General features: G+C 53.7%; 1 protein-coding gene across 8 annotated transcripts; it reads left to right on the forward strand.

Moving 5' to 3' along the window:
* Positions 1–673: 673 nt before the first annotated feature.
* On the forward strand, positions 674–24,588 carry Efna3 (ephrin A3). Of its 8 annotated transcripts, none has more exons than XM_085835733.1 (5): positions 687–861; positions 22,628–22,917; positions 23,245–23,310; positions 23,495–23,572; positions 23,806–24,588. In XM_085835733.1, the coding sequence occupies exons 1-5, from the start codon at positions 749–751 to the stop codon at positions 23,934–23,936; spliced, it is 678 nt and encodes a 225-aa protein (XP_085691859.1). In that variant the 5' UTR covers positions 687–748; the 3' UTR covers positions 23,937–24,588. The 8 variants fall into 8 exon arrangements, with proteins under 8 accessions (XP_029330778.1, XP_021014409.1, XP_085691859.1 ...); XM_021158874.3 differs by lacking the exon at positions 687–861 and adding an exon at positions 16,299–16,546; XM_085835732.1 differs by lacking the exon at positions 687–861 and adding an exon at positions 17,623–17,717.
* Positions 24,589–25,752: the final 1,164 nt, after the last annotated feature.

Raw genomic sequence — 25,752 nt, forward strand, 5'->3', positions numbered from 1 at the left:
AATCCCAGCACTGGAGAGGATAGGGCAGGAGGATCATTGCCAGTCTGAGGCCAGCCTGGCTTATAATAGAAGTTCCAGGCCAGCCAGACTTTAGTGTTAAGACCCTGTTTTAAACAAAATAAAGTACAAATAGGATTTGAAAGAAGACAGCCTTGGTAAAGTGCTTACCTGAGTTTGGATAACCAGCACCCGAGTAAAAAGCCCTAAGTTTAGTGGTTTATTTCTGTAACCCTTCCGTTGGTGGGAGGGGTGAGGTGGGGCTAGGAAACAGGAGTACCCCCCCCTCCTACCCCAACCCCAAGCTTACAGGACTGCAAGCCAAGCCAACCAGGGTTCAGTGAGAGACCCTGTCTCAAAAAATAAGGTGGAGAAGGAATAGAAGCGAGACCTCAACTCGCGCCGACACGTACACACACATAGAAAACCAAAACCCTCAAGCATTAATTCCTTAGTGTAATATCCACCATGCCACCCTCTTCCAGCAAAGTGAGATAACCAAGGGACGCTTTGGCTAACCTGGAGCGCTCGGGGCACAGGAAGCACAAAGGGTTAACAAGAGTTGGCGCTGGGTAGAGAGGCGGAGACGAGTTTTCATTGGTGGAAAGTTACCCAGGGGTGTGGTCTAGGAACCTCCACACCCCTCCTCCGTTCCGTACCCCCCACCCCCCTCCACTTTTGTACCTTTCTCGCCGGGACAGAGAAGTGGGCCGGGACCAGCCGGGCCAGACCAGACTGGACCCCAGGGGCGATGCGGCTGCTGCCCCTGCTGCGGACTGTGCTCTGGGCCGCGCTGCTCGGCTCGCGCCTGCCGGGGTGCTCCAGCCTCCGCCACCCAATCTACTGGAACTCCTCTAACCCCAGGTAGCACGGCCGAGCGAGGCCAGCGCCGAGCTGGGCCCGCGCGCTCCCAGGCTGTGCGCGCGCCCGCTGCTCGCCTTTTTGCAAGGCGCTGTCTGAGCCCTGCCCAGCCGCGCGATGGGGCTCCTTTGTTTGAGCCGGCGGGGGAGGGGCGAGGCGTGCCCGGGGTCCCCCCCCCCCGCCCGCACGTGTTGGGGGGGCGAGCGGAGGACCCTAATCTTGAGGGTGGTCGGTTGGAGTCTGAGAGCAGGGAGCTGAGGGGGTCTGGGCCGGTATTCCGGGTCCCGCCCCCCTTTTTTAGGGAGCCCAAACCTCCCGCGGGGCGGGAGCTGGGGTGGACCGCTGAGAACCAGGGAGGGATTTTTGCCCAAGAGAAAGAACGTGAGTTCCTCTCTGGTTCTGAGAGCCTCTCGGGCCCCTGATAATCTCTGCTTCCATCTTGATCTTATTTCTGTCCAATCCTGGCCCTGTTCTTCCATCTGATTCACCTGTGGGCCAGTCATTTGACCTTGCTCACCTCAGTTATGTCATCTACAAAATGGGCTAATAATCCCCAGTACCCTGGGAAGCAAGTGGACTGACTGAGGTCAGGCTTGTGGAAAGGAGTGCCGCTGTACAGATTTCAAAGCTTGTTTCTTCCCCTCTGCTGAGCTGGCTGCCTTTGAACCTCGGTATTTTTTGCTGTTTGCATCCTGCTTCCCATTCCTCCCTGCCTCTCTGCCTTCCCCATCTGTTTTCCTTTCTGATTTTCTACTTCAGACAATCTGTGGCTCTGTTCATTTATTCACTAACATTTGATAAGCACATACTCTGTGTGTGTGTCAAGACCAGTGCTGAGCTGCTGGGCTTTACCAATGAAACCCTGTCCCATGGGAGGCCGCAGCCTCCCGGGGAGGGCAGGCCTAAAGATAGTCGTTCCAATACCAATACCGGTTGATAAGCGCTATTGTCCTGGACTCTGACTTCTTCTATCTCAGTTCCAGACCAATCCCTCAGCCCCCCAGCTCTTGAGTTTCTAGTTCATTCACCAAATTCACAAGTATTTCCTGAGCTCTGGCTTGGCAGGGGGTGTTTCTCCACACCCAGTGTGATGAAGCATACAAAGATCCTATCTCCCCTCTGTTCCTGGTTCCTTCGCCTGCTAGTGGTCAGAGCCTAGCCCAGGAATCCTTCTAATCAAGAGTCGCCACAGCAGGTGGTTCTTGGCCACCCACTGAAGGATGTTTAGAGGCCTTTTCTAAATCATGCTTTGTTGTGTGTGTGCCTGTGTTGGACTCATTCGGTTGTGTGGTGCTGTGGGGGTGGCCTGTCTGTCCCGGCCCCCTCGGGCTGCTTCTGAGAGGAGAGGAAGAGAATCTTAATTGTGTGGAGGGGGCTGTCTTGATAATCAGCATCTACTTGTCTGCTTAAGAAAGGAAGCTGGACTGTGTGTGGTGGCCTGTAAATCCCAGTCTTTGGAAGGCTGAGGTCGCACATGGGGCTCACAGCCTCTGCGGACTCCACCGCCTCCAGAGGACCCTCCGTCAGCCCCTGCACTCACACATACCCACATACACATTCATGCATAGCTAAAAAAAAATGATAAAAGCCGGGCCTGGTGGCGCACGCCTTTAATCCCAGCACTCGGGAGGCAGAGGCAGGCGGATTTCTGAGTTCGAGGCCAGCCTGGTCTACAGAGTGAGTTCCAGGACAGCCAGGGCTATACAGAGAAACCCTGTCTCAAAAAAAAAAAAAAAAAAAAAGATAAAATGAATGAAGACTGAGGTAAAGCAGGAAGATCATGAGTTCAAGGCCAGCCTGGGCCATATAGTAAAATCTGTAAAAAGTGAAAAAGAGCCCACCTATTCATTTTCTTTTCACTGTGGGGGGCAAGAGTCTACCTCTCGCTGTGATGACACTGAAGACCCTCCCAGCTCCTGCTTCATGTCGGTAACTATTCTGTGGACATATATATCTGTTCCCTGCCTCGGTGTCCTGGCAACGTTCGTCCTCTTAGCAAGCACAGATGGTAGGCCAGGCCCCATGGGGGTGGGGGAGCAACAGGCTGCAGGGAAGGTGCCCCTATAGATAGGGTGTGGTGATGGTCTCCTCGACAGTAAGCAAGCCTTGTGGGCTGGGCACTGCAGCTTCTAGCCTCGCTAACACTGACACGATGGGCACACTTATTTATCAAGGAGAGGTTCAGTCTGGGAATTGGCGCAGGCGTGTAAGCTCAGCTACTTAAAAGGTTAGGACAGGAGGGTCGTAGATAGGTTCAAGGCCTGCCTAAACTATAGAACCTGGGCGATTTATCAATACCCTGTTCCAGGAAAAAAAAAAAAAAAGCTAGTTATAGCTCAATAATAGAACATTTGGTTCAATCCCAGCTACCAAAAAGAGGGGGGACATTTTTTGAAATGGGGTGGATCTCTCTTAGAAACTCATGCGTTCCTGAACTATCCCATCTCTAGTGGGTATGACAGAGGCAGGCTCAGACCCCACATGTGCCCCAGTGGTCCTAGGCTATGGCCCGTCAACCCACACTCCCTTGTGCCCACAGGTTGCTCCGAGGAGATGCCGTGGTGGAGCTGGGCCTCAATGATTACCTAGACATCTTCTGCCCACATTATGAAAGCCCAGGGCCCCCAGAGGGCCCGGAAACCTTTACGTTATACATGGTGGACCGGTCAGGCTACGAAGCCTGCATGGCAGAGGGGGCAAATGCCTTCCAGCGCTGGAAATGCTCGATGCCTTTTGTCCCTTTCGGCCCCGTTCGATTCTCAGAAAAGATTCAGCGCTACACACCCTTCTCGCTGGGCTTTGAGTTCTTGCCTGGAGAGACTTACTACTACATCTGTGAGTGCCTCTTGGGGAAGGTGGGGGAGAAGAGTGGGACTTTGCCTTGTGTCAGAGACCTCTAAAGTAAGGGGAAAGGAAAGGCTGTGGGGAAGGGGGCTGTGGCTCCTGATGCTTAGAGAGGTGGGTCGAGCCTGGGACGAGGTTAGGGAACAGCTCAACTGAGTCTGCAGGGAAGAGTGTGGAAGCCAGGAAGGACTAGGGAGATGCTGAGAGCTATGGTTGGGCAGGTACCTGATGTGCCTCCCAAAGGAAGAGGGCCTGCTACAGCCTATCACCAGGGGATGGTTTTCTTCTCTAACTTCTTCCTCCCAATTTCCTACAGCGGTGCCGACTCCAGAGAGTCCTGGCCGGTGCCTGAGACTGCAGGTGTCTGTCTGCTGCAAGGAGAGTGGTAAGTGAACCCAGGGCCTCCCAGGTAGTCCTTCCAGCCAGTCTGGGAAGGAGAAAAAGACTGGGGAGGAAACAGGAACATCAGACCTAAGGGGTCCAGACAGAGCGTCAGGCTTCAAACCCTTCTCAGCTAAGTCATTCCTATGGGAGCATCCACCACACCTTTTTAAAAGCTGAGCACAGAGAATGGGGTGTCCAAGGGGCAAAACCCTCCCTTTAAACTCTTAATTGGGCTTGAAGACTACTGGCTAGGAAGACTTGAAAGTTGGGGTTTGGGAAGGTAGTGGATGCTTTGGGGCCCCCTCTGGGAAAGGCCCAGAGCTGCAGAGGCAGCCCTCAGACCCAGCAGTTCTGTTCCTCTCCCTTCGGAGTCAGCTCATCCTTGGGAGTCCTGGAGAAAGCGGTACGATACGTCCGGGTGGCGGGGAGGACACGCGCCCAGCCCCCTGTCTCTCTTGCTGCTGCTGCTGCTGCTCCCCATTCTCCGTCTCCTGAGAGTTCTGTGAGCCAAGTACACCGTCGTCGTCGTCGTAGTCGTCACCTCAAGGAACCACAGCCCTTCCCAAGATCCTCTGTGGAAGGGGTTCCTGCCACCATACAGGCGATGCCAAACCAGGCAGACAGGATGAAGCTTTGATGTGCAAAGTCGGAGGATCTGAGGTGACCCTTGTAGGTGACTGCCCCCTCACCACAGGCTGAAGAGGGACCTGTAAGGCAGCTGCCGACAGTCCGGAGGTGCCCACGTGCTTTGATGGTCTTGTCTCCTCCCCTTGAAAGACTGGGATTTCAGGGGATCAAATCCTTGAGACACTGAGGGCCCAAGCCAAAGACCTGGGAACAGGTGGGCTCCTGGCCAAGAAGCAAAGGAGAAGCCATGGCATCTGTGCCCTCCAGGCCTCTTCCCAGGAGCAATTGTTGCCCCTTCCTGGGGGCCGCTCGCTTGTCTTCTGTGAAGACGGACTTGCCATGAGGTTGAATTTCATGCTGGTTTGTATTTTTTATAAAGTGTTTGGACCAAACCTTCAATATATCACCCGTTCTAGTGGGGCATGGTGGCTCACACCTGTAACCCCAGCACTGGGGGGATGGGGGTGGGGAGAGTGAGCAGGAGGCCAGATGGGTTTGGAGACCCTGTCTCAAAAAAAACAAACAAACAAAGCAGACCACCACCTTGGAGAGCAGTGAGCAGGCACAGCAGGTGAGAGTGCTCACCACAGAGCCTTGACCACCTGAGCCAGGTCAATCCCTGGAACCCACACGATGAAGAGAGAGAACACACCCCCCAAAGTTGTCCTTCGAACATGCTACACGGCGTGTCAATGGATATGCCGCACATGTGTACGCACGCGCGCGCGCGCACACACACACACAAATAATAAACTTAGGTTAAAAACCACCCTTCTTTGTGTGGCCTTCCCTTGTGGCTTCTTCCCTGACACCTGAGCTCCCTGGGGTCTCAGCTTGGCTTGGCCTGACCCCCATGCCAGCTGTGTCCAGGCCCTCCATGCCAGACATCAGTGGGCACCCTTCTGGGCAGTTTGGGATAGATGCCAGCAGCAGCTGTGGTGCTTGGCACCCTCTCCCACCTCTCCAGCCATCCTCCCGTGCTAGGTGGCAGATGATGTTGACAATCCACTCTGGCAGAGCCTACTCCGGGTACTGGGATAAAACGGGGGTGGGGGAGGGGGACAGAAAAGCACCTGGGTTTCAGAATGCGGGAGTCTTAGCGTCGTGCCCCCACCCCCTCCCCCCATCCACTAGGGCACTCTAGGCGGTGCCTGGCCTAGAACTGGGAAGGTGGGGTCAGATCAAAGCCTTCTTCCCCAGCGGCCTCTTTGTTCTGAGCTTTTATAAGGAGAAGGGGGTGGGGCTCAAGAGGGAGGGCTCCTTCACTCTTAGTCCGATACTGTTGCATCTTCTCTCAGATAAGACTGACATCCCCTAAGCCGACCCGGTCCATCTTTTTTAACCATAGCCTAGGTGAAAGCAGGGAGCGAGCACCCCTTCCCCTGTAACTGTGCTCTGCCCTTCCTGGTGCCCCGCAGGCTCCTCTGGCTAGGTGCCGGCCTGCCTGGCATGAAGCCAGCGATCGATAGGTGGATGTTGTGCTGATTAGTCCGACCCGGCTGCGGCAGCGAGAGGCGGTGTGTGAACATTATGGGGTGGGGGTTTGAGGGGCAGGCACCAAGATGCTGGGGATTGCGAAGCCTTCTCCCATCTTGCACACCCAGGTCAGACCGGTTCCTCTCTCTAAGGGAATGGAACCTGTCTATCACACGACACAGACTTTGGCTCTCACAGTTCGTTATAATTCTGTGGCTCTAGCCAAGGCCCAGGGTTAAGGACCGTGGCTGCAGGCAGAGTAGATTTTGAGTTAATAATCCCTTTATTCGAGGCCACTTTCAGAAAATGCCCTGTTATCAAGTGCATGTGTTAGGGTCCTGACCCTAAACTTTGATCTTTAGCAATTAAAAGATGTTTGTGTGAAGAAGAGAAGGCAGACTAAGAACTGTGGGAGGAGCTGTGGGCTGGGTCTTTTGGTCTGGCGTTGGAGTTCCGTCGCTGCCATCTTCCTGGAGGGCGTCTCTGTTGCCATGGAAACCAAAGATACAATTTCCTGGGTCCCTCAAAAGAGAAATCACAAGCAGGGCAAGTCCAGGGCAACCGTTTAGTGGCCCCTGCTCTGGATTCAGAAATACGGTGTCTCACCCACGTCCCCGTGGGTCTACCTCTTCATGGACCCAGAAGGAGTACTGGCAAGCAGCATCAATTCCATGAGCAATAGGGACTGGGAACCTAGTTGGCTTTTCTTGAGTTCAGACACATGGCCTCAGTTTCAGACTGCTTTTGACACAGACTCGCGGGTTTGCAGACAGCCCAGGCCTTTGCAGGTGCAAGGGCGGATACTGGGGTGGGCCCAAGAACCAGACTTAGGTAGTTGCAAACTAGCGCCCTCAGACTGTAGGCCTTCAGGCCAAGCCATCCCCCTCTTTTTCTGTTCCCTTCTTCACAGTGTGGACCCTGTACCTATGGCAGTTGCCCAGATACTTCCTGGTAGAAAGGTCTGATGGAATCCGCTTTTAGGACCAATCCAGGCTCTGGGCGGCCCTCCCACACCTGGCCCTACTCATGAGAAGTGTTCAGAGGCACAGTTCCAAGAGGTTAGGCAGGCCTGCAAGTTTTGGGGCGTCGCCAGTCTCCCCTAAATTCAGCGGCGCTAGACGGCTGAGGGTGGGGCCCTCAATTTACTAAGCCAACCCTAGTCTCAGCGGTACAGATGCAAAACCTTAACCTCTCCCTGCCTCCCTGGTTTGAGAGTCTCTTGCCTAGATTCTGCTCCACACTTACCAGGTTGCAAATTGCCATTCACATTCCGAATTGGTTTTTCTCTGTGGCACCCCCTTTTCTTCTTGCTTCTTTCATATTCTCTTCATCCATTCATTTATTGAGTGCTCTGTGAGCTCGATTGCCATTCTTTTAGCCACACTAGCTGGGGTCGTCGGGGGATCCCCAGCGGTGATGCAGTTGAAAACTGTGGACTCTGGCTTCAGAACAGCCAATAGAATCCCGGAACCTGGGGCATGAGGTCATCAGTGGCAATCTGCATTGGTTTAGGCCTGGGAAAGAAGGTCCCCATAGCAACCGACGGTGCGTCCAAGCATAACCTTGAGAGTGGTCATTGCTCCAGCTGCTGAGCTCTGTCTACTGTAGCTGCTTTAAGAAAGTAATGGGATGAAGAAGTTGGAGTGGTGTTCAACGTCCTAGGTTCTGTAGCCTTCGCCCAACCAAGCTCTTGTCTTACTTAAGATTCCTTTTCTCACGCAGAGCAAAGGTCAGAGCCACTTACCTTAAAAAGTCGAGGTTGGGGTTATTTGCAACAGCCCTGGTGCCTTGGGTGCAGAGTTACTGCCATGGGGAATGTCAATTCTGAGATCTGTGTGTTCATCTGCATATCGTCTGCATCTCATTTGCATTCTGTTCATTTAAGGTCAAATTGGGCAGACATCTCCACCTCCCTATCTCTGTCACTTGTCTGTATCTGTAATCTATCCCTTGGTGGCTCTGTATTCCTCTACTGTCCAATTCCATGATCCCCACCCCTCCTCCCACTTTCCAAAAATCTCCTGGGGGTAGGAAGTGGCAGAGACTAGCTAAAGGAGAAAGAATAAGGAGTCTGCCTTGCCTCTAGATGTTGGTGACAGATGGGGAGTGCTGGTCTATACTGCCTGGAGACTAAATTGGCAAAGCTAGTGGTGGGGGGAGGTGTCCCAGCTGGGTTGAAGGTCTCCAGGGCCAAATCACCCACATGCCTGGTGGGATGCTAGGACTAGGGATGCCGGGTTCCAGCAAGGAGCAGGCTTGTCCACCTGTCTGGTGCCAGGGCAGCTTCCTTCCCCCCAATTAAACACTAATGAGGTGTCATTTAACCCTTACCTTGCCTACTAGCTATCATGTATATGGAACTCAAATTCATGGTCTCACACTGATAAAAAAGAGGAAAAGAAAGCCTGTGAGGAAACCCAGACAAGGCACCTGGACACAAGAAAGGAGGCACAGATGCATGGGTGTGGTGGACAGAATATTCTCTGTGAACTCTCGAGGGATTCTAGGAATGAGTAGCCCTGTCTAAATGTATCCCCCCTCCCCTCATGGATTTACAATTATCTATTAAACACCTCTGCTACCTAAATACCAGACTGCAGGTTGGATGCTGAGAATGCATACTGGCAGGGGACAACACCCCTTCCCTTAAGAAATCTTCAACAAAGCCGGGCGTGGTGGCGCACGCCTTTAATCCCAGCACTCGGGAGGCAGAGGCAGGCGGATTTCTGAGTTCGAGGCCAGCCTGGTCTACAAAGTGAGTTCCAGGACAGCCAGGGCTATACAGAAAAACCCTGTCTCGAAAAACCAAAAAAAAAAAAAAAAAAAGAAATCTTCAACGAACGAGTACTGGGCCGTGGTGGCACATGCCTTTAATCCCAGCACTTGGGAGGCAGAGGCAAGTGGATTTCTGAGTTCGAGGCCAGCCTGGTCTACAAAGTAAGTTCCAGGACAGCCAGGGCTTTACAGAGAAGCCCTGTCTTGAAAAAAAAAAAGGAAATCAGAGATAAGAATTTGAGGCCAGCCTGGTCTACAGAGTAACTTCCAGGATACCCAGGGGTACACAGAGAAACTGTGTCTCAAAAAAAAAAAAAAAAAAAGGAAAGAAAAAAAGAAATCTTCAGAGATAGACCAGCCAGGCCAGCCATTAAATAAGTATAACGTCAAGTGCAAGCATTAATACAGAGCTACATACAAATGATTCGGGACACAGGGGAGAATAGGCTCTAAGAAAAGGTTTTGGTTGAGAAGATCACCATTGCCGGGGGTGGTGGCTCACGCCTTTAATCCCAGCACTCAGGAGGCAGAGGCAGGCAAATTTCTGAGTTCGAGGCCAGCCTGGTCTACAAAGTGAGTTCCAGGACAGCCAGAGCTATACGAGAAACCCTGTCTCGAAAAACCAAAAAAAAAAAAAAAAAAAAAAGAGAGAGAGAGAGAGAAGATCACCATTTAAGCCAGCAGATGTGTGTACATTACAACTCATGATGTTTCTGTGGTTTTCAACATAGTAAAGTTCTCTCTCTCTCTCTCTCTCTCTCTCCTCATGCCCTCGTGTAGAGGTAAACATACTGTGAAGGCATGTACCCACAGTCCTTAAGGTGCATCTCAACACAGACCTCCATATCTCGTGAACACATACTGTGGTTTTATTACAGATCAATGTTTGCTGTGAAGCTCTTGTGCAGATTGGCCTGAACCTGCCCAGCCCGGGGAGAGACGTGGAGAACTGATGTTGGCTCCACAGGAAAGGTGGGCAGACATCTTCACATCAGAGGGCAGACACCCACCTCCTGAAGTAACAGCAGCCTGGCCAAGGGAGACAAAGGGCTGGGCTCCAGGCTGTAGCTACTCCTCCACATGGTGGACCACTCTGCCTCTGCCTCCCCAAATGACATGGGCATCCACCAGGAGCCCAAGTCCCCTCCCCCTCCGCTTCTGTGTAAAAGAACAGACCAGCTCAGACCTGTCTGCTGGCTGGCTCTCTCCCTGGGGAGCTGATCCTTTCCAGGGGACAGGAGAGGGCTGGGGAAGGGCTCGCTGAGAGGTTGCCAGATACTCCACCCTGACTCTACAGCCTGCATTTCTCCCCACCCACTCTGGTCTTTGCCCAGGCATAAACTCCTCCATTGCCAGGGATGTCCTGATTGTTGGACAGAGGGTGGGGGCCAGAGCTCTAAGGAAGATGGGGGTCTGCGTGGTGATACCCAGTTCAAAGACTTCTGCCTCAGGTCTTCTAGTCTCCTCACAGCCACTTTCTAGAAGTCAAAACTTGGGAGCATTGGATCTCGGAACAGTTTGAGACTAGGAAACAGGTGTGCAGTCTGAGAAGGACAAGAGGGTCTGCGCCCACAGTTTGAAGAAGGAATTTTTCTTATTTATTTATTTAGACATGGTGTAGCACTCACTACCCTTGAACTCATAGAGATATACCTGCCTCTGCTCTGCCTCTTGGATGCTGGGATCAAAGTTGTGCGCCACCACACTAGGTTAAGACTTTTTTTTTTTCAATACGACTCTCTTTTCCTTCAATCTACTTCATCTTTTGCTATTCTCTAAGCCATAGGTCACATTTCTTTCTGTGATAGTTGTCAGGAAAGCTTTAAAATGAAGGAAAACAGTGGAAACAGATTCTGGGCTAGTCTAGGTGGGCAGAGCAAGGTAACCTCTTACTAATGATTCTGATGAAACCTCCATTAATCAAGCATCTCTTGAGCCCTAAGCACTGGGCTAAGTGCTTCCGAGAGAGTGTGGGTCTTGATCTTTGCAGCAGCAACTTCTCAAGCAAGGCAAGGTATGATTAGCCCCACTAGAGAGATGAGAAATGCAGACTCGGAGAAGCTAAACGCCAGGCAAGGCGCAGAGGACTACCTACTAGGTTCATGCTGACATTGTCCGTGTTTCCTCCTTCCCAATCTTTCTTCCAGTACCACCAAAGGTACATTCATCCCTAATGTAACACCCCAGAGATGTCACCTTCTACAGCCCCCTGGGCTTCCTAGGCCCAGTAGAGGAATCAGGGCATGGGTAGGAACTGGAGTTGTTACACTTTGACCCCTCCCCCCCAAGCCCTGCATCCTAATTTCCTGTATCCTTAGACAAGGGGCACTGTGTCCTCTGCAGTCAGTCCTATTGTCTTTATCCTACGTGTGTCTCCATGTCACCTCAGGGAATTCAGCATACCACAGGGCCCGGTAGACACACAGGCTCAGAAGTCAGAAGAATGCAGCACCTGGCCCCACCCCATGGTACCCAGGTGTCTGGGCTATTCACACAGGGGAACACCCGGAACACCCGTGACCCTGGGAAAGGTGCAGAGCCTGTGAATATTTCATGTCAGGAGCCGGCGGCTGCCGCTCCTGTTCACATCATGCCCAAGCTTCCCTCTTACAGGCTCCTTGTTTATTTGTTTAATGAATTATTTATCCAGCCCCCTCCCCTTGCAGTCATCCCCTCCCCCAGGCCCTAGCCTCCATGATTTATTGAACTAAGCTCAGCTCTGTGGTTGCTACTCCACGTCCTGGGAGCTGCCTTGGGCTACACAGCCTGAGTGCTCCTTGCGCCCTAGACCTGCTCAGCTTCCTGATTCCTTGGCTCCCCGGGGTAGGGAGAAGACAGTACCACGTCAGAATTTGGGGGGAGTATGAACTCAACCTTCCCAGGAAGGTCATGGCACCCAGTCCCAGGTCCAGTGGGGCCGGAGGCGCAGAGGATCAGAGCCATGGAGAGAACTCTGGCTTCACAGACAGCAGATTAGAGTCAGGCCTAAGAGTTTCACACTTAGGTGACCTACTTGACCTACTGTGGGCGATGAAACCAGGAAGGGATTTTATTAGTAGCAGGCAGCTTGATCATTATTATCACTTTGAAACAGAGTCTCATTTAGCCTAGGTTGGCCTCAAACTCATTTTGTAGCTGAGGATGATTTTGAACTTTTGATCCTCCTTGCCTCTACCTCCCAAACTCTGGAACTATAGGCACCACTCTACCTGATTTATTTTTTAAAACTTAGGCTGGGTGGTGGTGCTTGCCTTTAATCCCAGCATTTGGAGCAGAGGCAGGTGGATCCCTATGAGTTGGAAGCCAGCTTGGTCTACAAAGCGAGTTCCAGGACAGCCAAGGCTACACAGAGAAACCCTTTCTTGAAACAACAAACAAACAAACAAACAAACAAACAAAAAGACTGGGTATGTTGGTATATGACTCTAACCCTAGCAGCCAAGAGGTTGAGGCAAGTGGATCTCTGTGAGTTCAAGGCCAACCTGGTCTACACAGGGAGTTCTAGGACAGTCAGGACTACATAGTGAGACCCTGTCTCAAACAAGCAAACAAAATGCCTTATTTTATAATTTTATGTGTATGTTTTGCCTGCATGTATGCCTATGCACCATGTGTGTGTGTAGTGCCTGAAGAGGCCAGAAGAGGGGGTAGGATCTCATGGAACTGGAATTACAGGTGATTGTAAACTGCCATATGGGTGCTGGGAATCGAACCCAGGTCCTTTGCAAGAGTAAAAAGTGTTCTTACCTACTGATCCATCTCTTCAGTCCCTAACTACACTTTTAAAGAATGAAACAAAAGACAGCCATAAGAGCCGGGCGTGGTGGCGCATGCCTTTAATCCCAGCACTCGGGAGGCAGAGGCAGGCGGATTTCTGAGTTCGAAGCCAGCCTGGTCTACAAAGTGAGTGCCAGGACAGCCAGGGCTACACAGAGAAACCCTGTCTCAAAAAACCAAAAAAAAAAAAAAAAAAAAAAAAGACAGCCATAAGGACATATCCCTTACAGCAGTGGTCAGTATTGCTTTGTGAAACTGCCTGTATCCCATGTCACAGTGCTGTAGATGTGTGTGCACATATGTACTGGCTGGCAGCACCAGACAGATAAGCTTTTCCTACTGCAGGTCAGTCAAGAGTGACTGGAGTCACAGATAGAGACAAAGGTCCATGCCCCACTGACAGAGGACTCCTCCTGCCACACATCAGGCCCTAGGCACAAAGAGCAACTCATCCCACACACAGAGAGACCAAGTCCTTCAAGAATTCCAGTCCCGCGGGGCAGTGGTGGCGCACGCCTTTAATCCCAGTACTTGGGAGGCAGAGGCAGAGGCAGAGGCAGGTGGATTTCTGAGTTCAAGGCCAGCCTGGTCTACAGAGTGAGTTCCAGGACAGCCAGGACTACACAGAGAAACCCTGTCTTAAAAAACCAAAAAAAAAAAAAAAAAAAAAAAAAAAAAAAAGAATCCCAGTCCCAGCTGGGCAGTGATGGCTCACACTTTTAATCCCAGCACTGGAGGCAGACGCAAGTGTTTGAGGCTAACCTGCTCTAAATAATGAGTTCCAGGACAGCCAACAATATATAGAGAGCCTCTGTCTCAAATAAGTAAGTTAGTAAATAAATACATAAACTCCCAGTCCCCTTAGGGCTTTTGAGCAGCTGTAGCTAGAGATGCATATACTGCATGGTCTGTACACAGAACTGCTTCTTACCCTTGTGAAGTTTGTACTTGGCACAAAAAAAGTTACAACATACACAAAAAGAAGCTGGCATTAGCATTAGCTCACACTCCCTTACTAAGATGGGGCGACACATAAGCCCACTTCCCACCAAAGGAAGTTGCACGTTTTTTGTTTGTTTTTTTGTTTTTGTACAAAGTACCACTTGCCAAGAGTGCACTCTAGAGACAGAATCTTCATAGAGGGGCCCAAATCAGTCAGCTAACACTTCCATGGAAGAAGCCTGGATACCAGAGGATCAGTTCCCACAGACACAGGCCCCACAGAGTGTTCAAAGTCTGATTTTGGCCAGAGAAAAGAAAGATGGTCTTAAACCCAGGGTTAAACAAAGAGGGTCCCAGGGAAACAGTTCAAGGAAAACAGCCCCCCTTTAAAAAACTATTTATAATTATGTGTGGACCCCCCTTGTGTGTGTGTATGTGTGTGTGCACATGTGAGTATGTGAGTAGTACAGGTACCTTTTGAAGGTGTAAGATCCACCGGAGCTGGAGTTACAGGCAGTTGTGAACCATCTGGTGTGGGTCATGGGAAATGAACTTGGGTCCTCTTAGAAGATAGCAAATGTTCTTAACCTGTGAGCCGCCTCTCCCGCTATGAAGCTCTATGGATGAATATTGGTCAGAGAGGGTGGAGTACAACATTCTAAAGAGAAATGTCTTGGCTCTAGAGAATGGGGCCCAAATCACACAAATCTTTAAATTAAAGCCAGGTTTTATTATTTGTGTATTTTTCCAGTTATGGGGGTTGAACCTAGGCTCTCATACAAATGTCCTACCAATAAGTATATTCCCAGTTTGGAGCCCAGATTCTAGAAACAGAAATCTTACGTTTTCAAAAAAGAAAAAAAAAAATGGAATTCAAAGTTCTGGACCAATTCAGCACCCTGCACTGGTACGCTTGTGGGCAGGCTACCTGGTGACGCTGCCTTACAGAGAGAAGCTTACTTCTTTGAAGCAAAGGTATGGCACGGAGGGGCTGGGGCTGGGGCCGGGGCTGGGGCTCCCGGGAGTAGGCAGTTAGCATTATTTGGGTGAAGCAAATCTCTTTGGGAATGAAGAGAGCTGTTTGCAAAGTCCCTCACTCCCATCTCAAAGGGCCTCATTTATTTTCTGGCTCCCAAGAAGAGAGAGAAGGTACCTCCCAGGAGTGGAGAGGTACCCCCCAGGAGGACAGCACCCACTCTTGCCTAGCAGCAGGGAGGCATGGTACCTACTGTGCATGCGGTGCCCTTCCCCCAAGGCAGGCATGTGGTCAGGGCCTTGTACTGCCAAAGGTAAACTGACGGAAGTGCTGCTATCTTTCCTACCTCTTGAAGCACAACAAAACAGCAATGTGCCTGCCTCCCTGGGCACAGGTGCTGTGGGTTCTAAGAACCCAGTCAGGCCCGGTTCTGCTTTGTCTTTCAGTCTGGGCTTCTGGGAAAGAGACAAGATAAGGGGTGAATGCCTAGTAGATCTGTATTCTGGATCCCTCACAAAGAGGGTGGTATAAGTCAATCACATGGGAGAAGAGTGTGTCTGTATACTGCAGTGTCTCTGTCTAGGGGCCTATGTTTCCACCAATTTCTTCTCTATAGGCACCTTGTGTGCCTAGATTGGACTGTATGTCAAGTGTCCATGGCTCCTGTTTCTAGATATGGACACCTTTATTTTTTTTCTCTCCCATCGCTACGTGCATGGCATCTTTGTGCCTGTATGTCCCTAAGAAGACAACTGCTGTGGCAAGTGCTGGAATATAAGGTGCCCTCTGTCCTTAGAGAAAGCGTCTATGGAAGCAGGAATGAGCGTGCCTAAGGACATCACTGAGGGAATCGGAGGCAGTGAGGGGACCTCTGTGGGCTTTCCAAGAACACTGCTCCATTCCTGCCTGGCTCCAACTCGCCTTGGCAACTCACCACCACCAAATACCTTTGCCCTGGATTACCATAGAAGGCTTAGACTTTTTTTTTTTTTTTTTTTTTTGAGATGGGGTGGGGCGTGTGGGGGTCTTGCTATGTAGCCCTGCCTGGCCTGGAACTTGTTACACAGATCAATGTAGGTGCCCTTGAACTCACAGAGATCTGCCAGGCTCTGCTTCTAGCGTGCCAGGATTAAGGGAGTATAGCTACTGTGCCCAGCCCCCAGAAGGTGACACTCTGGGCTGAGGTGTTCTGCTTTGGCTTCAGGTGAGGGCCTTCAGGCAGCCAGCTGTTAGCTCCTGGTACCACCTTGAGGGCTTCCCCTTCTTGTGTCCATTTAACTCCTTGCACACATGGAAAGGGGTGGAGGAAGTAGAAGTCCGATATGGGTCTACTCTTGCTTATTCCAGACGTAGATCTTGGCTCAACACCCCCACACTCTATGGAGAAAGGTGTGGACCTACACCAGATGTATGTCCAGGTCTTGGCTTCCAAATCCTTCTGTGAACTCCAAGCTTGGGGGAGCTAAAGACGCAAACCTCTGCAGCAAGTCACCTAGGAGAGAGGAGAGGCGCGTTGTTCCTAAAGGGGCTACACAGTATGGGTCGCCCACGCGCGGCGCGCTCTGGGCTCAAGTGGGGCGGAGCCCCGCGTGAGCGCGCCAGGGGCGGGGCTTCGGGGGCGCGCCCAGAAGGGCGGAGGGAAGGATTGTGGGCGTGACTAAGATTGGGGGCTGGCAGCGGCGGCAGCAGGGAGCTGGGAAGCTGAGAAGCCGGGAGCGCGGGGCTCAGTCGGGGGGCGGCGGCGGCGGCGGCTCCGGGGATGGCGGCGGCTCCGCTGCTGCTGCTGCTGCTGCTCGTGCCCGTGCCGCTGCTGCCGCTGCTGGCCCAGGGGCCTGGGGGCGCACTGGGAAACCGGCATGCGGTATACTGGAACAGCTCCAATCAGCAGTGAGTCGGGGACCCGGAGAACCCGTGCGTCCCGCGTCAGTGATGGGGGAGCTGGTGGGCCCGAGAAGTCCTAGGGGAACCTGGCAGCATTCCTGGGAGACAGGCTTGGTACCGAGAGGCGAGGGAGAGGGGACGCACTATGTGGGCGTCTGTGAAACTCGGGGGTGTCTGAGAGAAGCTGTTGGGGCATAGTAAAGAGCGCTCTGGCCGTGCGGAGGAGGCTGTTGGGGGTCCCTAGCCCCATCTTGGTTTCTCTTCACACTCGCCAATGGAATAGTGTTCTCTGTCCCGTAGTCTCCCCCACCATCCACGCTCCTTTTGGCTAGGTTGAAGTCTGTGAGTACCGGTGTGCTGGGGATAGGCCGCTGCGTTTGGGAGCTGAAGGATGACCTGTTTTCAGCCTGTAATGTTGATGGGGTTCTGCTTAAGACTCTTGGTTTTAAAAGTGGGGTTCGGCATTAAGGCAGGAATTCCGATTCTCCACCTCCTCAGGACGAAGGGTAAGGGGTTGCTCTGGTTGTGTGAATAAGCCCTGCTGGGGTGAGCCGGGGCAGGGTCGCGAAGTTGGGGGGCCCTAGGAACGCAGGGTACTGGTGAGAAGGAAGAAGGCAGAGATGTCGGCATGTCTCTCTCTCTCTCTCTCTCTCTCTCTCTCTCTCTCTCTCTCTCTCTCACACACACACACACACACACACACACGCACTGAAGCTAGGGACGGCGTATGGCACTGAGTGTGAACGGGCGTGCGCGGCTGTCAGTGTGCGTGTGTCTGTGTGTGATTTGTGTGTCTGCGTCGGCGACCGTCTAGGGGTGGGAGCGGGCGGCGGGTCGGGGAGGGGGCTGCGGTCGGTGTCCGCGTGGCCAGTCTTGTCTGGGCTGGGGTGGCTCTTGGCGCCGCCGCGGTCTGGGCGGGTGTCAGGGCGGCCGTGTGGTTTCCTCCGGTGTGTGGCGCGGCGGCCCGGTGCCGGCTGCCGGACCGGGCCATCATTCTGCACAGTCCTTGCTGCCCTTGTCTTCTCCCTGCCGAGCTGTCGTGTGTATCACTCTGGCCACCTCAGTGTATTGGTAGGGGGATCCCTGGGGACACGGGGATCACTGTCACACCTGCCCGGGCGGTGGCGGCAGCTTTGCTTCTGACTCTCCGCCCTGGGGGCCGACTAGGGAACAAATGGTGAGACCCCAGGGGAGGGGACCTGAAGGGCCTCGACCACGACCCCCAACCTTCCGGGGGAGGGGCTCCTGCTTGCTGCTCTGCTCTTTGTTGTTTGGGGCTCTGCGCCTCCCCCTCTTTCTCCTCGCGCCCAGAGTGTCAGACTGGGGGTGGGGATGAGCTAATGACGCCCCCCTTTCGCTTCCCATGGAAACCTCGGGGGTGGGGTTGCAGCCCCTCCCCCCCGGAGCGGGACTCCATCCTCCCCGGGGGGCCCCGAGGGCTGACTCCCCTGCTGTATCTATCTTGCTCATCCCCCCCTTAAGATTTACACGTCCGACCCCCGCCCCGCTACAGTCTGGCACGAGCAGAGAGCTCGCAGGCGAGAGACCCTGGGTTCCCCGCCACCCTTGGGGAACCCCACTGCTGGTAGCTTGCCAGAGCCTAGGGGGTGTGGAAATAGCCTTGGGGGCAGCGTTGATCAGGTTCACCTCCCCCGCATACACCTGGGCGCAGGTGAAAGCTCCGGAACGGGATGGTTCCCAGAACCTCCTTTCGCCCTCTCCACTCCGGTGTGGGCAGGGACCGACGGAGGTAGGAGGCGGCGCACACGGGACCAGGAGGCCGCTGCCGCCCCCGCCCCGCTTCCCGGGCCTTTGTTGCCGCTGCGCCCGGGCTCCCCGGCTCTCTCACTGCGGCATCCGCGGCCCCATAAATCGTGAGAGCGACGTGCTCCAGAGCCGGGAGTGGAGAGGGCCGGGGAGCTGGGGGCGGGGCCGGGCTGAGCCACAGGCTCCCAGGCCCCCCCCAGTCACGTGATCTAGGTTCCTGGCTCCCACCTCCCATCACGTGTAGAGGGTCTCTGCCCCTTGGGGTCACGTGGGGAGGGTCTGCGACCCCGCCTCTTGGGGTCACGTGGGAGGGTGCTGGTGGGACACGTGCAATAGCCTCCTTTGACAGACCTGCAGTAGCCTCCTCCGACAGACCTGGGGCGTGTGGCTGGGTCCTGGCTATCTAGCCATCACCCCTTCCCCCAATCAGCCCCTTGAGTTATAGTCCCTGGAATAATCGAGACCTTTTCCTAACCTGGCCCAGAAACTAGGACGCGGTGGGAGCAACCTTATTGGAGAGAGTGGTGAGAGTGTGAAGCCGTGGGGTCTCCTGCGTCGGGGACTGAATGGGGGCGGAGTTGAAGGCCAAACACGTCTTTTCCCCCTCTCCAGAGCCTCATTTCTGCGAACTAAAACGAAGGTGTTGCTACTCTCCTCTAGAGCATCTTCTCGTGATCTCCCTACCTATCTAGGAAACCTTGCTGTTGCTGATGACTTTCATTCACACATTCATTCAACAAATATTTATTGAGACCTCTACTACGCCCGTGGTGGTCTGTTTTCGTCTGCTCGCCAGTGTGTCCAGATTTCTCTTCCGCGCTGTTTCCTCTGCTGTGGGCCTCTCTGGACCCGATGCTGACTCTTTGCCGTTTCTTTTTTCCCCAAGTCTTGCTTGGTTCTCATTCATTTCCTCCCTTTCCTGGTTTCTGGCTTCCCCTCTCTCTCTGTGCCTCCCTTCCTCCCTTTCCCCTTTCGGGCGAATCCGTCTGTGTTCGCCTCCCCTCTGTATATGGCAGAGTCTTTCCATCCCTATGTGTCTCGCTTTCGGCGAGACCTCGCTCTTCTCCGCCGCTGCAGATCAATAAACCTCCGCCGCCGCTGCTGTCGCTACTGTCGCAGGGTCGAGGGGCGGGGGTGACCGGCGCGCTGCTTCCCCTCCAGGCCGAAGCTGGCGGGGCGCGGGGGTGTCAGTGTGCAAGCGCCGCCCTGGGAGCGTTCCCGCCGCCGCCGCTGCCCACCCCCACCCCCCAGCCTTGGCGCGCGGACTCCACGCCGCGCACACGTGGTCGGGCCTCGCCTGCTGGAGCGGGCGGCGCGCAGCCTCGGGGACGCGCAGTAGAGGGGAAGAACCTAGTCTCTGCATTTTTCTCCACTCTCTTAACTCTACATCTTGGCTTCTAAAGCCGAGGATAGGGGTTTAACAAGTTCAGAGTCTCTTGGGAGCTTTTCTGTTCTCCGGGGTCTTGTTAGACACCCTGTTTACCTGCCCCTAATTGTCCCAGGGGGAGACGTTTGCTCCTTCTCCGCTCCCCCACCTCCCGTACTGTCCCCCGCGGACACTGAAAGCTGAAGGCTGAGTTCCGCGGGCCTAGGAAGCAGGGGCGCTGTTGATGTGAGAAGAGTCGGGATGCACCCGGGCGTTGCAAGCCGGGTGGGACACAGTAAGCCCTATAGAAGAACAGGAGAACGCCTTTCTGCGGAGAGGTAGGAGGCAACAAGGAGATGACATGGAGGGCTGAATGGAAACTCCCTGAAGGAGCAGGGCACACAGTCCCCAGATGCTAGCCCACCCCACGCTGAGAGCAGGAGGGGGGTAACCCTCGAGGCGTGGTTAGCAGCTGGGGCCTATGTGCACCTCCCTGCGCTGCTAGGCTAAGTAGGATGACAGATTCAATTAAAGAGGTTGTGCCTAACAGACAGGTCGGGTCTCCTAGGAGTTATGGTTTGGGATTCCTGGCACCCGGCCTTCTGCTCTCTCCACCAGATACCAACTGGATACAGCTACCTTGCCAGGAGGTTTTGAACCACATGGCCAGGTTGGGCGGGGGGGGGGTGCATTTCTGGGGCTTTTCTGCCGTCAATCACAGAGATAGGTAAGAGGAGGCTTCTTCTCTTGTCACTGTCACACAGCAACCACTAAATATACCCAGTTCACAGTCTTGAGGAAACTGAGGCACCACCTGTAGGAACATCTCTGGAGTTAGCTTAAAATCCACTGTAATGGGTGTGTGGTTGAAGGGATGGGGCAGCTGCAGGGAGGAGCTGCTTCCAAATCAAACCGGATACACGGGTGAGGCCAAGGGAACAAGGCCCCAGGGTAGCTATGGGGCTGCCCCAGGTCTGGCACCTTGTGCTGGCTAGCTGGCCGCCCCCTCCCCAGGTCCTTAGGGAAGCAACAGGAGCCGAGGGTTTGGGATGGACACACAATGCATGGGTGGTGCCTGGGAGCAATCAGGCCTTGTCTAACCCGTTTTCCTGCTCCCAGCGCCCCGTCGAGACTCCTGCCCACCTGAGTGCCAGGGACAGGGAGGGGCCCGAGTGACCCATCACTCCCATGGGAACCAAGTGGGACTGGTGGCATTCCTGATGACTCAAGAAGGCTGTGCCCGTTCTTACTAGAGAGTCCAAACACCAGCTGTTACCCATCTGCCTCGTTGCTAGTCTTGGGGGCCGGGCAACACAAGTACAGCCAACGATGTTGGGTAATGACAGGGAGGACCCTCAAGGCCTCATCCCGAGAAGAGGCCTCCAAGATCGTTTCCCTAATGTGTCTAATTATTGTTTGTGAAACAAGGTTCTGCTTGGTGACATGGGGAGCCAGTTCTTTCCCTCAGTGAGTTCTCAGGGTCTAGGGACCCCAATGGATTGACATTTACCCGGTGGCCCATGCTTCCCCGTGCCCACGACAGTCCCATAGCACTACCAACATGTGTGCATACTTGCCTTAAAGAAGTTAAAGACGACTTCTACCCGCTCTTCCACACATGTGGATTGAGGTGCCTCTGACATCCCTACACTGTTCAGTGCCACCACAAAGGATGTTCACAGCAACACTTAGATGGGACTGTCAGGCAGGTGAGACTTCCAGGGCATCCAGATCTGCTTCTCTGTCACAGAGACTCATCTGGAATGTGGCAGACACAGTCATCTTGTCTAGGCACTGTGCTATCATTACTCCACCTATCGTGGGGGTTGGGGGGACAGTGGCATCTAGGTGAAGAAAGGTGTGGAATGAAGCAGAAGTCCTGGCAAGATGACAGGTCAAACCTGAGCTCTTCAGCTCCCTGGTTTGTGTCAGGTTATTGGGGACCTAATGGTTTATGGCCTCAGGATGGAGGGAAATAGGACTCAGAAGCACAAAGATAGAGGTCTTGTCATGTAGGAGATTCAAGGCAAACCCCGAAGATTGTTGGGACCAGCTAAAACTGTCATAGGTGCAGCACACATGCAATTTAGCTCTTCTGAGTATCTGCCGCTTGTGAGTGGGTGGTGGACATTTTTGTGTTGGTGCCATAGAGCTTGTGCATGCATGTGCGTGAAGCCGCCATACATGTGTGTATGAGGGCAAGTCCTGTCGAACTGGCCTGGGGGGTGGACCTGCAGCAGCAAAAGGCATTCAGGGGGGGAGGGGGAGGGGAAGGGGGAGGGAGAGGGAGAGGGAGAGGGAGAGGGAGAGGGAGAGGGAGAGAGAGAGAGAGAGAGAGAGAGAGAGAGAGAGAGAGAGAGAGAGAGAGAGAGAGAGAGAGAGAGAGAGAAGAGCGCTTGGGTTCCAAGGAAGGAATCTCTCTACTTTCACCCTACCCTTCCATTCCTTCAGTCCCTCCTCTGGCCAGCTGAATTATGGGGAATGGTCTAAGGAAATCCGGGTCTAGGTCTGGGAGTCGTTGGGGCCTGTGCGTTTCTGTGGCAACCAGAGCTAGGTTCCTTCTTTCCTCCGCCCCTCTCCCTTTCCTTTCCTCTCCTTCCTTAAGAGGTAGGCCAGGCTTCCTTGTGCTTTTGCTACCCTCTGGTGGCCACCAGGGGAAGGACAGGCCCAAAAGGAGAGGACACAGGGGACTGGCACACTAGACCACAGGCACAGAAATGAGCTGAGAAAAGATTGTTGAAAAAGCCAAGAGAGTGAGGGACTGAAGTGTTATGATAAATATATATATATATATATATATATATATATATATATATATATATATATATATATATATATATATATAATATATATATAGTGTTCTAATGAAGGTCCGCGGGGTGTTGACAGGGTGTTGACATGGAAAGCCTTGGAGCATTGGGGTTTCTTCTCTGACCCACTTCATTTGTCCACAGCCTGCGGCGAGAGGGTTACACCGTGCAGGTGAACGTGAACGACTATCTGGATATTTACTGTCCGCACTACAACAGCTCAGGGCCTGGCGGCGGGGCGGAGCAGTACGTGCTGTACATGGTGAACCTGAGCGGCTACCGCACCTGCAACGCCAGCCAAGGCTCCAAGCGCTGGGAATGCAACCGGCAGCACGCCTCGCACAGCCCCATCAAGTTCTCTGAGAAGTTCCAGCGCTACAGCGCCTTCTCGCTGGGCTATGAATTCCATGCCGGCCAAGAATACTACTACATCTGTGAGTGCCAGGTCCTGGGTCTTCTGAATGACGGGGTGGGGTCCCGGGGTTCCCCAGCCAGCGGTTGTAGTGGTCACCAGGGATAGGCTTCAGGGTTTCAGCTCTGAGAAGTTGCAAGGCTGTGGGGGTGGGGTAACAGTCCCAAAATTGGATCGCAGAGCATTTCTGTTGGGATGGGCTAGCTACGAAGTCATGGTGACCAATGTCCAAAGAAAGATTGGAGCAGGGACTCGGGGACACAGCCGGATGCAGGCAATTTGGAGGGGGGTGAGAGTCTATGTGAAGGCCTCAAGGGCACCAAGTGAGTGAAAGAAATCTCCTCCCCAGCCACGCCCACTCACAACCTGCACTGGAAGTGTCTGAGGATGAAGGTGTTCGTTTGCTGCGCCTCCAGTGAGTAGCGTCGGTTTCCTACCACGTCCGCATCCTTGCCTCCCTGCTTTGGGGCTCCCTTGGCTTCCTGGGGATGGGGGCGGAGGGCACAGGCGACCGGGATGGCTCCCCAGCTGTAGCAGGGGGAGGGGGTCCTGGCCCTGACTTTCCCCTCCTCTCTCCCCACCCGCACCCCACCCCGCAGCATCGCACTCCGGGGAGAAGCCGGTCCCCACTCTCCCCCAGTTCACCATGGGCCCCAATGTGAAGATCAACGTGTTGGGTGAGTCTGCGCAGCGCCCTCTGGTGGCCACTGCTGGAATCGCAGCCCCCTTCCCAGTGCATGCTTCCCACCTCCCGCATGCCTTCCCTTGGGACACGAGCCCTTCCGGCCCCTCCCCCGTGGGTGGTCACATCTCTGGCTCCACTGCTGCTGCTGCTGCTGCCGCCGCCGCGTGCCCCCCGCCCCAGCACACAGCCCAGCCCTTACCAATCTGCCTATTTATCTTTCCACAGAAGACTTTGAGGGAGAGAATCCCCAGGTTCCCAAGCTTGAGAAGAGCATCAGTGGGACCAGCCCCAAGCGGGAACACCTGCCTCTGGCCGTGGGCATCGCCTTCTTCCTCATGACGCTCTTGGCCTCCTAGCTCTGCCCCTTCCTATGACAGAGAGAGGTGGGACAGGGCTGAGAAGGAGCAGGGAGCTTGCTGTGGGGCCTACATCCTTCTTCCCATGGTTGGGAGCGGGGTCTGCACTGTACATCTCTTTGGGCCTGCCCTCTTTGCCCACACACTCTCTAGGACAGGCACCGTAGTGGATCAGGCACAGGGACAGCCACAGGTCCCAGGTGGCCTGTGGCTTTGGTAATGTTTGGTACCAAACCTGGGGGCTATAAAGGCAGTGCTCAGGACTCCCTGGCCCCTGGTACCTTTCCCTGACCCTTGGCGCCCTCCCTCTTTGTCCCCCAAGAGGCAAGTATGCCCCAGAGAGAACAAACGAAGCATGGGAGGTGCCCCCTGTCACTCTCCTCTGGGGCAGAACATGGGGAGGGGACTAGGTGGGTGAGGGGTGGAGCCTCAGGCTGCCCCTTCCCCTGTTTACAGCAATAAGCAAGTCGTCCTCGTTCCACTCCCACATAGAGGACTGTGGTTTGGATTGAATCCAAGTTTACAAATAGACACCCCTGGGGGGGATCAGGCAGTGGACAGGGGTGGGCATCGGGGTGCCAGACAGGCATGTACAGACTCTATATCTCTATATATAATGTACAGACAGACAGAGTCCCTTCCCCTTCTTAACCTTGACCTATCTCAACTTCCCCTTCCAGACTCAGACTCCTTCCCCCACCAGGTTAGGCCCCCCCTTGGGACCCCCCTGGCCCCTCTTTTGTCTTCTGTGAAGACAGGACCTATGCAACGCACAGACACTTTTGGAGACCGTAACAACAATGCCCCCTCCCTTCCAGCCCTGAGCCGGGAACCGACTCCCAGGACCTTGCCCTGCCCACCCTATGTGGTCCCCACCCATCCTGGGCCTTTTTCAAGTGCTTTGGCTGTGACTTTCATACTCTGCTCTTAGTCTAAAAAAAAAAATAAACTGGAGATAAAAATACCTGAGTGTGTGTGGTTTCAAAGGGCCACGTCCCTCTGCTTCACTGGCTGAACCAATCCTGTGGGGCTCAGGTCCCGGGTGAGCAGGCATTCTAGGTCAGAGGTCACAGAGTGCCTGACTCTGGGGTCCAGCTCTGTGCGGAGAGAGGGACAGAGCTTCAAGTTGAGCCTGGCTGACTTTGGGCAGGTTCCTTAACCTTTCTAGGCTCCCACAGGGAAAGTGGTGTGAGTACCCGCTTCCCAGGCCCTGTGTCCCCGAGTTAGGGCTCAGGCTGGTGTGCTCTATGCTGTAGTCAGAAGCTTTTGGCTGGGTCCAGGGATTTCAGGAGATTTGTGATCCTAGATAGGAAAAAAAAAAGTTACATGGTTATTTTCACTCACCTGTGACAAGTTTAACATTCCCTTTCTGTACTTGGGCAACAGGCCACAGCAGCATAAAGAGTACATGTGACTTTGTAGCCAACAGAAATCCCAGATGTTTTCAGACCTGCTTTATATCTGAGAATATCATTTATGTGTCACTACTTTGAAATGATCATAGTTGTTAGACTTTACTTGTTTTTAACATGTTAATAAAGAAACATATATATTACATACCAAAAATGTAAATGTCTCTTAACTGTGTTTCAATAATGACACTTTGAGGTTTTATTCATTTGAAAACGTGCGCCCTGTTGGGGCCTGGGCTCCACATAACCACAGCATCGTGTCAGGAGAGTGGGAAGGACAGGTCATGTGTGAGACCATCACAGAAGCTGCTCAGAATACAGGGAGGTGACTTTCTCACAGCCCAAGGGACCTTACCCTACCCTTCTCTTATTGGCACCAAGGACAGGCTAGACCCTAGGTAAAT

The sequence above is a fragment of the Mus caroli genome, unplaced genomic scaffold (genome assembly GCF_978045245.1).
Source record: "Mus caroli unplaced genomic scaffold, Mus_caroli_1 scaffold_3, whole genome shotgun sequence".
Classification (NCBI taxonomy): Eukaryota; Metazoa; Chordata; class Mammalia; order Rodentia; family Muridae; genus Mus; species Mus caroli.

Excerpts from the sequence above, each read along its gene's own strand:
- Efna3 (XM_029474918.2), top strand. The coding sequence starts at position 749 with ATGCGGCTGCTGCCCCTGCTGCGGACTGTGCTCTGGGCCGCGCTGCTC. Across the intron at positions 862-3,397 it reads TGGAACTCCTCTAACCCCAG|GTTGCTCCGAGGAGATGCCG; the intron begins GTAGCACGGCCG and ends TTGTGCCCACAG. Across the intron at positions 4,088-4,457 it reads TGTCTGCTGCAAGGAGAGTG|TCAGCTCATCCTTGGGAGTC; the intron begins GTAAGTGAACCC and ends CTCCCTTCGGAG.